The 16,850-nt window shown below is 50.7% G+C and overlaps 1 protein-coding gene across 3 annotated transcripts in view; it reads left to right on the plus strand.

Moving 5' to 3' along the window:
- Positions 1-16,850, plus strand: part of GRIK3 (glutamate ionotropic receptor kainate type subunit 3) — a 209,373-nt gene that overhangs the window by 141,088 nt on the left and 51,435 nt on the right. For all 3 annotated transcript variants that reach the window (XM_039850974.1, XM_039850975.1, XM_039850976.1), the window contains exons 4-7: positions 1,123-1,304; positions 3,587-3,640; positions 12,133-12,306; positions 12,982-13,125. In XM_039850974.1, coding sequence (XP_039706908.1) covers positions 1,123-1,304; positions 3,587-3,640; positions 12,133-12,306; positions 12,982-13,125 — 554 coding nt within the window. The remainder of the gene's footprint in view (positions 1-1,122; positions 1,305-3,586; positions 3,641-12,132; positions 12,307-12,981; positions 13,126-16,850) is intronic.

The raw sequence follows: 16,850 nt of genomic DNA on the forward strand, positions 1-16,850 counted from the left end.
CCAACAGGCTTGCTTCCAGGCTAAGCAGAGGCATCAGCAAGAATGGACCTTGAAGTAGGGACGGAAGTGAACTCAATTAGACATAAGCAAGCCATTTGTCTCTAGGAAGTGACATTTAGTTTTCCCTGGAAGTCCCCAGATTAAGTGGTTTTGCAAAATGCTAAGGTGGAAGATGGATTTTTCAGTGTGAGGAGAAAAAACAGTAAGTCAATCCAATTATGGAAATTTGTGTTGAGCGCCACTTAAGTGCCAGGCCCTGTGCTAGAAGTTGTGGGGACTCAGGCCCTGATGTTAAGGAGCTTGGTGCAGGATGAGAGGAATGAGATGAAGATAGAGGAGACTAGTGCTGAGGGAGGAGGCCACTGAGTTGGGGGAGGTTCGGGAGTGGGAGAAGATCTTGTCTGGACAGAACAGAAAGGGTAGGCTTCATGGAGGAGGTGGTTGTATTGAGCCTGCGAGAATGAGTAAGGTTTATTTAGGCAGTCTGCCCTTAAGGATGGGTATGGAGGCTAGGCACAGATACCACCTGGCCTTATTCAGTCCAAAAGTGGGTACAGTTGAGCCTGGAGCCACCACTTGTGCCCATATTTTAGAAGCAGATTGCTAAAGATGTTTAGGAAGATTATGTCCCATGCCTCGTGATGTTACAAGGGCTGGCTCCATAAGTCCCTACACCCATTCTGAGTTGGAGAGAAGCAGGTGGGCTTAGTCAGTGGGAACTTTCTCTCAGTGTATGCCTACTTTTCAATCTACCTGTGTATATGCATCTGTATGCACACATCTTTAGCTACATATTTACACATGTGTTTATCAGCCCAAGTGTAGTTCTACCTTTATCAACGTGCATGTGCGTGTATACATATGTTTGTATGTATATACACATCTATGTGCATGTGCAGGTGTGTACAGCTGGGTGCGCATGTCTGTGCCTTAGTGTGCTAATGCCTTTGTCTGGATACGCATGGCTGTGTCCATGCACATATCTCCATGGCCACGTATCTGACTTCATGTGTGTCTTCAGACCTGTGGCCATAGGCATGTGTACACATGTGATTCTGCAGATGCCTGGAGCTGTATATACATGTGATACATGTGTGTCTTTTGTGCCCCGGGGGCTCTCAGGGCTCATCCGACTGCAGGAGCTCATCATGGCCCCATCGAGATACAACATCCGCCTGAAGATCCGCCAGCTGCCCCTGGACTCTGATGACTCGCGCCCTCTGCTCAAGGAGATGAAGCGAGGCCGGGAATTCCGCATTATCTTCGACTGCAGCCACACCATGGCAGCCCAGATCCTCAAGCAGGTATGTGAGCGCTGGCCAGCAGGAAGGATGCTTCAGATCTGCCTGCCACTTCTCCCGTCCAACCCCTTCCTCAAATATAAACATGATGTCAGCCGGATCTCAGTTTGACCCCTAGTCTGTCTCTTTCTGGCCGTATGACCTTGGGGGCTTACTTTGCCTCTTCAAGCCTCAGTTTCATGAGCAGCAGTGGTTCTTACAGTTCGAGTTGGTGTGAGGATGGAATGAGATGATGGATGAGCAGCCACAGCCAGACTGGGTGCATGGAGGGTGCTAAGTAAATGCTGGTTTCCATGCCACCTCTGTGCAGGTAGGAGATAGGGGCCCAAGAGGGGCCTGAAGACACACAGGACAGAATGCTTCAGGAAGCATAGAGAGGCCTGGGGATCTCGAGAACACCCCCCAGAGTTCCTCACTGCCCCTTCCGGTGACTTATCCCCGTAGTCTGTGGCATTTGCTATTACTCTCCCATTGCTAGGAAGTTTATTAAGGTTCATTGCACCATCTGCTCAGCTCTGCAGAGACCATGGGGGAGGAGAATGGCTCCCAGTCCTGGATAGGCCCTGGTCCCAGTACGCAGCCCAGCATGGCCTCTTGGCAATGAGAACCAAGCTCTGCCAGCCACCTAAGAAATAATAAACAGCGAAACTGCCCCCAAGCCCTTCCGAGGTACCACAGCAAAACCAAAACATTCCGATTAGAGCCAGTGTTTTATGTAAAAGGAGATGATGTGGTTCCAGAAGTGTCCCCGGTGATTGGAGGAGGCATTCTGGGGGTCTCTGACACATCACCCCATGAGGGGACACAGGGAGTGCAGGAGAAGAGGTGCTGAGTCGGGGAAATGGGGAGGGTAGGAGCTGTTTTTAGGCCTGGAAGGCTATTCAAGTTCCAGCCTTCAGCTGGGCCCTGCAAAAGGTGTCCAAGCAAATGGCAGCCTCTGTCTTCCCCCGAGGAAGCCCCACACCAGGCTCCTACACACAGTAGTTAAAAAGCTCATCGAAGAATCTGAATCTTGCTTCTGCCGAGGGCAAGTGGCCCCGGAGTCATGCCCTGCTCTGATGGACCAAGTGGTCCCTACGTCATATGGTTATGGAGGATTTGGTGGGATGAGGCAAGGAAAGAGTTCATCCCAGTGCCAGTGAACGCTCCCCAGAAGCGCCTTAACCCCCACCCTCCCAGCCAGCTCTGCCCAGCATGTCCCTTCTCTTCCCAGTGTGTGTAACAATAATAATGACAATCAGAGCTTTGATTTACGGAGGAGTCACTCTGACCCAGGTACACGCAGGTCCTCATTTACTCCACCCTGGGAAGCGAAGACAGTTGTCACGCCCAGTTGACAGGTGAGGAAACTGAGGCCCACAGGGAAAGTAATGGGCCTGAGGCCATTGAGACAAGAAGTCAAAATTTACTCCAAGGTCTGTCTGACTCAAAAACATCTAGAATTAAAAATGAAGATTCTGCGCTCAGCTAAACACTGACCTAAACAAAGGTAAGCGTGTCTGCTTACTGAGAGAACGTCTCTGAGCCTTCACCCTGTGGATGCAGCTTGGAAATCTCCAAGAGCGGGAGAGAATGTGCAGCATTTCCTAAATGTACTCGACCCGATGGCATTTTTCCCCCAGAGCACTTTGTGGGCCCAGCATTCTGAAGAACTCTGTAGAAAACACATTATGGTCATTAATGTCATCGACTATAGGGCTCTAATAAAATACATAAAATGTATACAGTGTAGACATCACAATGTTATATAGTGAATCCGCAGCAGGCACGTGGCTTGTTTTGTGGTCAGCCCTCCCCCAGAGGCTGAGACTGAGGACAGACCCACCTCCTGGGCCTGATAGGGCTGTGGGGCCAGGCTCCCCCACACCTCTCTCTAGGGCCTGGACACCGAGCTCAGTTGAGTGAAGTCAGGACACTAAGAAGGCGTCTGGGCTGATTCCTCCAGCATTGCTCTAAGTGTGGAAGGCCCAGAGGTGTGTACTAAAAAGAGAGACCGCCCAGCCCTTTGGAATTAGGAATCTTAGAAGAATGTGGCCCAAGAGTCTGCATTTTAATCTGTCCCAAGTGATTTTACTGCTCAGTCCCGCGTGAAATCCACTGCCGTCTGCCAGCCAGTCATTGTCACCATTCAGAAGGGGTCTCGGAGAACACGCCATTCCGAGCGGCCAGCATCCTCCTACTCGATGCCAGTCTGTCCAGCTGCCCAGGCCTCACCCCTGGCGTGGTGAGGAGGTGGGGGCCGCTCCGGTATTCCCTGAGGTTGCTGACACTCTGCTCTCCCGCAGGCCATGGCCATGGGCATGATGACTGAGTACTACCACTTCATCTTCACCACTCTGGTAACGTACCTCCGGGTCCTGGCATGGGTTGGGGTGGGACTCCCTCAGAACAAGGTCAGTCTGGTGGGGACAGGAGCCATAGCTAGAAGAGATCCAGGCTGGACGTGCCTTCCTAAGGTTGTAGGTGTGGCCCCAGGTAAGGGCACAAAGATGTCTTTATGGCCCACTCACATCGAGAAGTAGCATTTTGTTGTAACTCAGAGCAGGGACTCTAGAACAGAAGCTCCTCTGCTAACTGGCCATGAGTCCTTGGGAAAGTCATTTAACCTCCCTGACTCAGTTTCTTCCTCTGCGAAATGGGCACGGTAATGACTTCTACCTCCTAGGATGGTTGTAAGGACTCAGTGAGTTAATAGAGTAAATGCTGAGAGCAGTGCCTGGTTCATGTAAGAGCCATACAAGCATTAGCTGTCATTAGTATGCCAACCCTCAGCTCTTAGCCCACACTTCTCCACGCAGGCCTCAGGCCTCTCGTAACAAACAGGAATGGCCACTTTGGATTCCTGTAGCATCCACTTCGAAGTTTGCCCGTTCACTGCCAGCCAGACCAGCCCACCTGCAGGCTCCAGATGGGTCCTGTCCAAACTCTGAGAATACTTAAGGCCATTTAAACCCATTAGGATAATTAGTTATGGACTGAGATCAGCAGAATAAAGAGATCCCTGTGCCAAAGAGGCACCAACACCCAGACACCCTGCCTGGGAGCCAGATGCCTTCCGACCTCACTGGGGCCCGGGGTGGACTCTTCCACCCAGCCCAGGTCTGAGGCGTGTGATGGCATCACTAACCACCCTGTCACTGAAACAGGCTCCTGCAGTCTCCTCACCTTGCTGCTGCAGCCCTCTGACTGCGTTCCTTCCTTTATCCAGCACCCAGTTAATGGGCCCAGCCCTGTGCTCAGCTGAGTATCTCAAGACGACTGGCACTGAGGGCCTTCCCTCAAGGAGTTCACATCCTGTCCAGTCTGCCTCCATATATCTAGCTCATACAGCAAGCTTGTATACCATCACAGGCCTGGACAGATGGCCACGGGGCACAGCAGAAGGAGATGCCAGGTGCTGAGGGCCTGTTAGAAGGTGGGAAAATTGAGGCAGGCTTTACAGGAAAGTAGATGCTTGAACTGGGCCTCCAAGGATCAGTAGGAGTTCACCGAGGAGAGGGAGGAAGAGTTTGCCATGTGGAGGGAAGAGCGTAAGCAAAGACCAAGAGGCAGGTCAGCTCTTCAGTGGAGTGCTGGAATTGGCTCGCTCTGGCCGCTTGCAAGAGCTAATCATGTTCATCACTTTCCAGCTCCACATTCAGTGACGTAACATAGGTAGCTTGAAATCAGCCACAGTGGGAGTATTCATACCACGGAAGCTGGCAAAAGCTACACGTAGATTTTACCTCCTTTCTCTTGAGAGCCAGTTATTAAGCATTTAGCAGCATACCACTGCTCGTCACCCTCCCTCCGCCCCCCATCCACTGAAACCTGTACCCGTGGCAGAATTCAGTAGCTACCCTGCACATTCTCCTGATCCAGAGCTCAGAACTGGGACCTGCCAGGGGCCGTGTAGGGAGAAAAGGATCCTGGAAGCTGGTGACTGAGACCAGGCACCTTCTTTCCCTAGTTTCTTCTGGATTTCTACCCACCTAAGCTGGCTTCTCCCAACCATGCTATATATCCTGGAAAGTCATTGGAGGCTTGGAGGATGAGGTTCCTGATAGTGTACCTATTTGGAGCTGGGAGCAGGCTAGAGGATTAAGTCTGGGAAGGTAGAGTGGGGCATGTTCCAGGGGCCCAAGGCCCTGTCCTCAGCATGGCAGCCCTGTCTATCCCATCTTGGGCTCCCAGAGTGCTAAGACCAATTTCTGAGCCGTTGGGGGTCCCAACAAGCCCCGTGTCAGTAGCTCAACACATTCTTCTCACACTTGTATCCTGCTGGCTCATGTCCCTGAGTCCTTATCACTGTGACAAAGCCCTGGAACCCATGACAGGAAAATAAAAGGGAAGGACAAGGGGACACTGCATGCAGGAGCAGGCGGATTGCTCAGGACTGCTGAGGGCCCATGCAGACCATGCCCATCCACCCTCCGCATTACTTTCCAGCACAGTGAGAGGAGAAGAGCAGGCCTCAGAGGCACAGGGAAGGATGAGAGTCCCTGCTCCATCACCTCTTAGCCGTGCACGTGGGCAGATTACTTAACCTCCCTGGTCCTGTTTCCTTGTCTGTAAAGTGGGAGTAAGTAGTTGGGATGCCTCAGGGCCTCAAATGTCTCATTGGCCTTTTTTGATTTTATGGAGCAGAACTCACTCAAGTAACCTCAAGTCATTAGGAGTTTGAGGATGAACCACCGGGCCACAAGATCAGACTAGGAGGGTGGTTTATTCTAGATCCAAAGTGACTCTGGACATGATGAGATGATGCTTCCAACCCTCTGCACTGAGACTCAGCTAGGGTCTCCCCTTTCTCTCTCCCTCCCATGGCGCCCACCCCGACTCTTGGTCTTTCCTCCTTCCTCGAAGTCTTCATCCCTAGAAACTTTAGCACATCACAGCTGCTCTGGGCCCATCACATCCCAGCTGACCATCCCGTCTGCCTCTGCCACTTCTTACCACCTCTTTCTCTGAGTTTTACCCACCCTCCCCAGGTCAAATTGCTGACCAGCCAAGTACCAGTCAGTGTCTCTCAACAGGGCAATATATAGGCATTTGGATCTGGACAATTCATCATTCCAGAATGCCCTATCCCCACTGACTAATTTCCAAGCTTGGTGACAATTAAATAAATGCCACCCCACATTTCCAAATGTCCCTAAAGTAAGGGCTGGGTCATCAGCCAGATTATAGAAGCCACCCTCGGGACAGGTGACCGACCACTCCTTGGCCAGTTGGCTGAGGTCTGCTGGTGGAAGAGGAGTACAGTGCACTCACAAAATCCAAGACATGGTCACCAAGCCAAAAGTGTGGGTCACTGGGAAGTTCCTTCAGAAGTGGCAGGAACGAAATCCACACAAAATCCAAGACATGGTCACCAAACTCAAGGTGTGGGTCATTGGGAAGTTCCTTCAGAAGTGGCAGGAATGAAATCCACACATCTTATTCACCCACCTTGAGTATGGCCCATTCTGTCCCCAACAGGGCCTATGATTAAGCCTTCTCTGGGCCTTGTTCCCAATCCCAGCTCCACACAATCAATTAAAACCATCTCCACCTGGTTCATGGCTCCTTCCAAGGCCAGAGGGGGTGTTCCTTCAAGGAGCTGAGGGAACAGTAGGGCCTAAAGCTTTGGACCCACAGCCCTACAATGTGGCCCGACCTTCCAGGCAAGACTCTGGAGGAGGCACCACTCCAGTGCCCTCCACATTAATGCCATTGCTGAACTGGGGTCAAGATTGGAGTTCTTGGAGGGAGGCACATGGCAGTGTCTAGGCATCCTGGGCCCTTCTTCTAGACCCTGACAAGGTCCACTTCTCTTAATTTTTCATTTCCTTAATTCATTCATTCATTTATTCACTTATACAGCAGCCATATACAGATTCTCTCAAGGTGTCCTAGGTACTGAGCTAGACATTCGGGTGGGAAGGGGTATACAGAGATGGATCCAATACAAACCTCACCAGCTGGTAAGCTTTCTTCATGCATATAAGGATCAAGGACTGTGCCTGACTCACCTCTACATCTCTAGTGCCCATAGTGCCTGGTACATGGTAGGTGCTCATGAATACTTGAATGAATCAATCAGCAAATGAATGACTACAATATAAAGTAGAAAGTAATCAGTGAAATTAGCAACATTCTCATGACAGCAACAGTTAAGACCATGGACTCTGGGTTACTTTACCTCTCTGTGCCTCATTTCCCCCCTCTGTAAAACTGCACAATAACAGTACGACCCATAGGATGGTTATGCTGAGTATTGAATATATTGACATCAGTAAAGTGCTTAGAAAAGTGGTTGGCATCTAGTTCTCTGTAAGAGCTAAATCAATTAATGAAATAAATTAATGCTTATGTTTACTGTGTACTCAGCATACTTCATCTCATCTACAATCCATCTCTCTGAGGGAGGTAAGTCTCTCCCAGTTTTACAGAAAAGTAGAAACTGAGGCTCAGAGAGGTCACTCAACAAGAAAGGGGCAGAGCAAGAATTGTTACTGGCTGGTAGCTGTCCGCTCCAAGCCCTCTGCTGAAGCCTGTCATGCTGCAGGAAGTGTTGACTGGCCTCCTCTGGCGGGCTCTGATTCCACATAGCTGGCCTCAATGGTCCAGGCCTGGTGATTGACACTAATAGGGGCAATGGAGCCTCCACAAATCCCAGCAGCGCCCACACTTCACAGTTTCCAAAGCCCTTTCTCCACATCATTGATTTTCCTCTTCACAGAGAAGAGTTTGCGCTCCCTGTTGATTGATGGGGAAACCTGGGACCAGAGAGGTTAAGTGACCTGCCCAGGGCCTTACAGCAGATCAGTGATAGAGAGAGCCCTTTGCTCCTGACCTCCGGTCTTGCCCATGGCTGTTCCAGCCCACTGCCCTCCCTCCCCCGACTTCTCAGAAGGTCAGGGAGAGTGGATCCCCCCAGGGAAACACAGCCTCTGCAATTCAAACAGTTCTGCAGTGGAGTATGTGGATGGGGAGGCTGCCAGGGTATCTCTCAGTAACGCCCTCGCACATGCCAGAGCATTAGCTGTGACCCCTGGGTCCTCTCCCCCAGCCCATGTCCTGATTCCAGCTCCAATTCCAGGGCACTCTTCTCAGGCTCTCGCTTAGGCATCTACCTGGTAATTCTGCCTCTGCCTATTGGTCAGTCGTGACCGTATTAGGAGGGCAGGAGCATCTGGCATTTATCTCCTTCCCTGTAGGAAATCCATGTCACCAACTCCACCTCTAAAAAATTCTCCAAACTTGCTTCTCCCACGCAGAAGACATTTTAATTACCCCAGCTGCCATTATCTGTTCCAGCCAGCTTTGAGCCATTTCCAGATAACCCCGCGTTAATCAGCACCAGCTGAGCCCCTGGTACATGTCATGTGTAGGTAAAAAGCCTGGAGGTGAAAAAAAAATTATAATAAATTAATAGATAAGCAATCACAATTAATGCCACTTCCCAGCAATAACAGTTATATCATGGGGAAGATATTTTCATCTGTCATTCCTTAAGGCGATGTTTTCCGAGCTTCAGCTTCTACCCAGTCAGACCCATGGGGTGCTAATGAATTAGTCTATTATGTTATGCTGAATGTTTCTAAAAGGTCCCTCGTCGATGCTGAATTCAGTGTGTCAACATTTGGCATGGAGAACAGCAACTTTTTGCCAAGCAGCAAGGTTGTGCACGGTTCACTATGTACAGCTTTTGGGGTCTCAGCCTGGGGCAGTTTGGATAAAAAAAAAATCGATCAAAGAGGCCTCTTTACCAGCTCCCCGTTGTTACTGCCCTCATGTCACAGGGATGGTCCACTTGGTGCCCCAAGCCCTACAGCACTTTGCAGCTAAGCCCAGGCTTAGGTGACAGGGAAGAAGGTGACCCCAGCACTGACACCCCATCACACCCCCACCAGGCTGTGATTGTCTACAGTGCGTAAATGTCAACAGACTGAGGGTTGTATCTGGAAACTGGTTACCAGCACCCAAGCTCCCAGTAAAGCCAGAGATGCCACCCTTCCCAGTGAGTCCAGTTGGCCTCTGGAATCACAGAAGCCCTAGGCAAGCTAGTGCTTTGGCATCTTTCAGGCCTTAGACGTCAGATGCACACCGAATTGGAGAAGAAGCTGATCGCCGTGCAGGGGAAGAACGAGGAGGGCGCCTCCTGGGGGCAGAGTTCATCTTTTCTTCCATGCAGCAGCAGTTCAGCTCCTGCCCCAAACCTGCAGACATGGCTTAGCAAAACAAAATCCCTCTGTCCTCAGACTCACCGCCTCACGCCAGGCAACTTACCAAACCGCTCCTAACTTCTAGCCCCATAGGGAGCTCCACCCTGAGGAGTAAGAGAAGTATTGGTCCCTCTACTCCAGACTCTTGCCAGTTTGTTTATGTGCCCCAGAGAGCTATTCAGCTGGCTGAACTTTATTTCTACTTTGGTTGACAGGAGTATTTGGCTCATAGCAGAGACAGACGCCGACGCAGACAATTGTTTTCGATGCAGTAAAATCCCAAAGGCCCCAGGATAAGAGCAGAAGTACCCTTGACCCACTATGTTATGCATGTGCAAAGGAGCAGTCAGGGAGGCTTCCCGGAAGAGGTGACACTTGAGCTGAATCTCAGAATAACCCACCGAAGAAGGGTTGAGAAGATAGGCGTTCCAGCCTGAGGATAGAACACACTCAGGGATGAGCTGCGTGATGGGGACAGGAGCCAGCAGGGAACGGGAAAGGGGGATGAAGATCATTCAGTGTTCCTGGGCAAAAAATGGGAGGGGATGGGAAAGAAAGTGAGGCCAGAGGGGTCAAAAGCTTTGTAAACTATACTAAGGAACGTGCGCTTTATTCTGAGAAGGCAAGAAGGAGCCATTGAAATACCTTAAGCAGGATTTATTGTTTAGAAAGACCCCTCCAAATGCTGTGTGTGGGGTGACAATGATGTCTGGCGGTTGTGAACTAGGGGCTGAGGAGAGCATGCATTGTCACAGGTCAGGGGGTGTGATGCCATTGCTTGCCCTCTGTGTAACCTTGAGCAAAAGACCTAACCTCAGTTTAACCAAATCAACTGTGATGGTGCAAAATGTTAGTCCTGATGGCTCAAGCCATGGAGAGACAAGCATAGTGTCCCCAGCCACTCTCTCCCAGCATGGGATGGAGCAACTGAGTCTTCAGAGCTAGGATGGCCTGGGGTCAGGGTGGAAAGCCATCTTTCTGAGGGGAGAAAGTGTGGAGAAGAATAGATAGTAGATAAAGAGGGGCTCAGACAATGACCTTGAGATTCGTTTTCCCTGCTCTTGGGATGGGGCCATTCTACAGTGTCAAAGTATATTTTTTCAAAAATTGAAAATATAGAATATAGAATGAAACATGTGTCAAAGATGTATCCCACTCGACAAGGCACCAGTAGGAGGCAATGCTGGCTCAAAAAGCTTTTGAGGGTTTGCGTATTTAGGTGTATGGAGGAAAAACACATAGAATAAGGCTGCTAGGTTAAATACCAAATGGATTAACGTCCTACGGGCAATAAAACCACAACCCTGCAGGTTATTTTCTTCATGGACAAAAATCTACAAGTGAACTCAGGGTCTGTGCCTTTCACCAGAAGCTGAGAGTGAAGTCAAACCCAGGCGTGTTGTCGGGGAGAACCATTTAATCTTGGGCAGGCCAGTAAACCATGTCCCATAGGATGTTGAAAGGACATGCTGCTCTCCTTCCTTATTTCCAAGTTTGGGGTGGGTTTTCTTAGCAGGACAAAGCTCTGCTCTGCTCCTCGTGTGACCACACCGTCACCGCCACCCCCAGTGCCATCTCTTTTCAGCTTAGCACCTGGCTTCCCCCTCTGTATCCAACTCCACCTCAATGGAGCTAAAGCTGGGCTTAAGCCTGGGCTTCTGCCCATTACACCAGACTGGATGTGACTCAGCCCACAGATAGACAGGCTGACTGCTGGTCAGCTGCTCCTAGGGGGCGAGGAGGCCCCGGCTCGTCATGTTGGGGATGAGGGGAGAGACGAGGGCAAGGGCAGTAACGCTCTTTGAGTTCCAGGTAGAAAAAAACTTTTAAAATATCCTTTTGGGGGGAATAAAATACTTCCTTCAGCCTCCTTCTGAATAACTTGCAGATGCTGAGACCCAGCGCCACAAGGTGGACCTCCCCCATCGGAGGAAATGACCATTATGGCCATTATCAAGCGTTTTTGATGGTTGAGGCTGGGTGTTTTGTATGAACTGCTTCACCAGGTCCTACAAAGGAGGCACAGTCCCCATTCAGTAAATGAAGAAACGAACAGACAAAACAGAAACAAACTCATAGATACAGAGAACATTTTGATGAGTCCTGGATTAGGGGTGGGGTAGAGAGGATGGGTGAAGGGGGGAGGGGATTAAGAGGTACATATTGATCATTACAAAATAATTATGAGGCTATAGAGTATAGCTTGGGGAATATCGTCAATAATATTGTAATAACTATGTATGTATGGTGTCAGATGGGTACTGGATTTATTGGGGTGATCACTTCATTAGTTATATAAATGCTGATCACTGTGTTGTACACCTGAAACTAGTATAATATTTTATGTCAACTGTAACTGAATAATAAAAAATTTCTTTTTAAAGATCCTGGAGGAAAAAAAATAACAGGCTGAGCAATTTGTCTGAGGCCTGGCAGTATGTAGGGTCAACCACCAGGTAGACAGGTGTTCAGTCAATTCCAAGTTCAGTGCTCTTGTGGGGGCTCCATCACCACCGGCTTCACCTCCTGCAGGACTCTGCAGGGAGCTGCAGCAAGGGCACTGGGCGCCAGTAGGGAGTGCAGGGCAGGGCCTGGAGCTTATAGTAGACACAACTTTATTTACATGAACCTCTCTCTTTCAGGATCTTTATGCGTTAGACCTGGAGCCCTACCGCTACTCGGGGGTGAACCTGACAGGGTTCCGGATTCTCAACGTAGACAACCCCCATGTCTCAGCCATCGTGGAGAAGTGGTCCATGGAGCGGCTGCAGGCGGCTCCCCGGGCCGAGTCCGGCCTGTTGGACGGAGTGATGATGGTACGGTGGCAGGTGGCAGGGGAGGCCAGACCCAGGGGCTCCCCTTGCTTTTTGCTCTCCTTCCTTCCTTCCTTCCTTCCTGCCTTCCTGCCTTCCTGCCTTCCCTCCCTCCGTACCTTCCTCCCTCCCTCTCTTTCTTCTTCCCTCTCTTCCTTCTTTTTGTTTTCCCTATTACTTTCTTCCCTCCCACCACTTCCCTTCTTGAAACATACCATGTGTCAACTGGACCTTAGGGGCTAGGAGCCAGGGACATAAAAGAATCAGACATAGTCCCACTCTAAGGGTATGTAAACAGATGGTTACAGAGAGCTGGGATAAGGACAGGTGGACCCTTGGCATGGGGAACTTACAACTATGACCGGCAGAGGCTGGGGAGGCAGGAAGGTTAAGGTGTGAGCAGGGCCTGAGCAACAGCAGGGCAGGGGGAGGGGGTGGCAAGGACTGCCAGGAGGAGGTCTGAACTGTAGAAGGTGGTAGCCAGGTGTCTGTCTGCAGAGCAGCAGTCAACACAAGCCTCTCACCAGGGGCATGGATAGGGTCACTTCTAGGGCCTCGTGGCCTTTCCCTCACCAGGACCCCATGTGCCTGTGGTGGGGGAGGGCAAGGAGGACAGGGCAGTGGGCTTGAGGACTCTCGGGAGCAGCTCTCAGGCAGGCCCTGGGCCCTCCCTTCCAGACTGACGCTGCCTTACTGTATGACGCCGTCCACATCGTGTCCGTGTGCTACCAGCGGGCACCCCAGATGACCGTGAACTCCCTGCAGTGCCATCGGCACAAGGCTTGGCGCTTTGGTGGCCGCTTCATGAACTTCATCAAGGAGGTGAGTGCCAGCATCTCCCTGGGGGCCGTTGATGCTGCAGAGCAGTCAAGGGCCCAGGTTTGGGATTCAGACAGATTGGATTTCCAACCTACATGAACTCAGGCAAGTGGCTTCACATCTCTCAGCCTCAGTTTCCTTGGGTAAAAATGGGCTTGAAGGGACCAATCTTAAAGGGCGATTGAGAGGATAAGTCCTTGGCTCACAGCAGGTGCTCAGTGGGTAGTCAGCACTGTTGGCAGGACACAGCATGGGCTTAAAGTACGACAGATGAGGGTCTGTGCCTCGGCTGTGTGACTTCAGGCAAGCCTGAGAACCTTGCTGAGCCTTGGTTGCTTCATCTGTACCCTGGGGTACGAAGCATGCCGGCCTCACGGGGATGCTGTGCAGATGAAAGGAGACCCCAGGGAAAGCGTTTAGTGCAATGCCAGGGCAGAGGAGGCTTGGCAAATAACAATCGACTCCACAAACTCCTCGTCACGTCACAGGCCCATCGGCCAACTTCCCAGCCAGCATCCCAGTCGGGACCCAGCTCTCCTGGTACCATGACAGCTGTGGAGAGGTCCCACCCTTGAAACTGACTCCAAGGAACCAGAGAGCAGAAACCTGTCGTGCTGCCAAGAAGGTGGCCATGGAAACACACAGCACCAACTTTTAATTTCAAAGGACTCTACCCAGCACCGTTGTCCTTATAAATTATGATGGCAGTTTATTGTTCCCATTTTACAGATGGAGGAAGCTAAGGTCTGGGCTTACATCCTGGCTCCATCCCAACTAGCTGTGTGACTCTGAGTGAGATGTCTGACTCTCTGATCCTCAGTTTTCCTCAGCGATAACATGGGGACAGTAAGAGAAATATCTATCTTCCCAAAGGGGAGACAGTGGAAATCTATGCATAAAGCACCTACCTCAGGGCTGGGTAGAGTCCAATTCTAGTAAATGGTAGATTAAGAAGGTTCGTGGGGACAAGAGGGAGGGAGATCCTGAGTCAGAAAGGGTGACTCTGTCCAGGGCAACACCAAGTACATTAAGGGGAAACTATCCAGGAGGGCTCCGTATAGACAATCTCTTTGTAGCAATTACAGTGGACCAGAAATGAAGCCAGCTGCCTTGAGAGCTCATTTATTCAGTAGATATTTGTGTGGGCCTGCTGGGTGCCAGGCACAGAGCTAAAACAAATGAGACCCTGCACTCACAGAGCTCACAGCCTAGGGAGGGAGGCAGATAGCAATCTTAATGAATGTAATCCCATACCAAAAGGAAGACAGCACTGTGAGGGTAAATAACAAAGAAAGGCACCACCTTACTCTCAGCAGACAGGCAGCTTTCCTGGAGGTCCTGCGTTCACTGTTAGTGCTTGGAATGAGGCCAATGACAGTTCCTCCCGCATTTCAGAATGACACTAACAGGAATATAGATGAGACAGAAGCTTGAGAGTTTGATACATGTGCCTTTGGAGTTTCTCTCTACCTCTTCCCAGCCGTGTGGCTTTAGAAGTTCCTGGACAACCCCAAGCATCAGTTTCATCACCTGGCCAATACCATCTCATAGTCATTGTGAGGGAGCAATTAAGTCCTTGGCACCAGTTCCCTCATCTGTGGAAGGGACTCTCGTATCTGTCTTTTTTGGTGCAAGAGGACCATGATAGTCCCTTCTCATCCAAGCCCTCAAAATTGCCCAGGAAGTCCAATCGTCCACTGCCCTGAGCAAGGCTCGGCTGGCCTAGGCGATTGTCGGCTTGTTCTTAGGGAACTCGGAGGCCTTACTCCTACCCGCCGCACGTCCTTCTTCGGCAGACCCCAACTGAGTAACCAGAGGCAGGCGTGAGGGTCTCAGTGACGCGGGCCACAACCCTGGGACCCATAGGAGCCGGAAAAAAGTAGCTCTGAAGCTTCACCACGTTTTGGTTGTGTGACCTTAGACAAGCTGCTGAACCACTGTGCCTCAGGTCTTTCTCTGCACAATGGAGATAACACCAGGGTTGTTGTAGGATTAAGTGAGTTATGGTACGTTTGAAACAGTTAGGACACCACCTGGCTCAGAGCAAGCGCTGAACAGATTGACTGCTATTACTATTGTATCTATCATCATGACTATCATCGCTATAGCATTTTGTTCTGTGGTGAGATCTGAGCTAAAGAAGATCTCCAGGCCTCATAGTTTCAGAGTCCCCCACTCTGTTCACTCCTTGGAATGCTCGGGGCTCAGTGGTAAAGCCTGGATCAGAGCAGATTTGTCACTGTCCGTGCCATAGAACGGGGAGCCCCTTTTCCCTCCCAGGCTGACAGGCTGACATGGGTGTGCCTGGCCCTCCTGTTTTCTGGCCCCCAGCCCAGTGGATGGCCTTCGCCACTCACATACCTTTACAGAGCCCTTTTAGAAACATCTTCATCTTACCTCCGTTGTAGGGTGTGGAGACCGAGGCCCACAGCAGCCACTTGGGCTTGCCCGTGATCCCACAGCCGGCCATGACCGGGCCTCAGGTGCCCTGCTGGAACCCAGCACAGTCTTCCCTCGGACCATTTCCAAGTTGCGCGTCTCCCCCATTTGACTGCATGACAGTAAATCATTTTAAAGACTTGGCATTTCCGAGAGGAGCTGGAAAATGCCAGGCCGGAGTTCAGAGCGTGTGAAGCATCTTTCATTTAGCAAGTCCTGAGCCGAGGCTGGATGGGGCGGGAGGGCTGGAAAATGTCACAGGGAGGAGCTGCTCATGTCTCCCTGCCCTGGCCCTGCCTCTGCCCACCGCCCACAGCCGGGCCACACACCTGCTGGCATTTAATTCCTCTGTAGCTGACAAGGAGGGAGTCTCCCCTCAAGAGTGCGGGTTTGAAAGCATCTGCTGTGATTTCCCCTGGGAGCCAAGAGATCGCCAGAGGATGTGGGAGCCCCCAGAGGAAGGAAGGCAGAGGGACTGCTGAGCCAGCTCGAGAGAAGTTGAGCTGCCCTGTGAGGTCATTAGGTGGTCTTCACCTTCCCTGACTCATCTTTAGTCTCCACCCCAACCCCTCATCTCCAGCTCCCTGGGCTCCAGAAATCTCCCCACTCCACTTGGGAGTGATGACCCCAGGCTCTTTAGCTCTGCTCCTACAGAGAGGGAATCTGCACCACCAGTGCTTGAGACCTGCACAGCTCAAGTCCCTCTTTGAGCCTCAGTGTCCACGAGTATAAAATGGGGTCAATGGTGACCCCCCAAGTCGCAAGTTTGATAAGCACTGAATGAGCTCATGCAGGGAATGTTAGCCCCCTGTGATAAGGTTTTTACTGAAGCCTTGGGCCTTGGCCCACATGACCACCTCTCCCCTGAAGCCAGGGGCTAACTCTAATCCAAGAGAGCGCCGTGGAAGGAAGCAAGAGAAATAATACTATGGACCGCTTAGCCGGAACTGATGTAGTAGTCCTCCCTTATCTGCAGGGGATATGTGTTCCAAACACCCCAGTGGATGCCTAAAACCACAGATAGTAAGAACTCTACATATATTGCGTTTTTTCTTATACAAACCTACCTATAATAAAGTTTAATTTATAAATTAGGCAATATCACGAGTAGAAGATTGTTCTTACCGTAGATCTCAGCAACCTCAGCGTGCAATTTTTTTTTTCTTATTAAGTCAAGAACTTTCACCTTTTCACTTAAAGCAAGCACTTGACGGCCTCTCTATGACATATCTGAATTGCCAGCATCGCTACTCTTATACTTCAGGCTCGTTATTAGGTAACATAAGGGT

This window comes from Pteropus medius, unplaced genomic scaffold (genome assembly GCF_902729225.1).
Source record: "Pteropus medius unplaced genomic scaffold, Ma_sr-lr_union100, whole genome shotgun sequence".
NCBI classification, from domain to species: Eukaryota; Metazoa; Chordata; class Mammalia; order Chiroptera; family Pteropodidae; genus Pteropus; species Pteropus medius.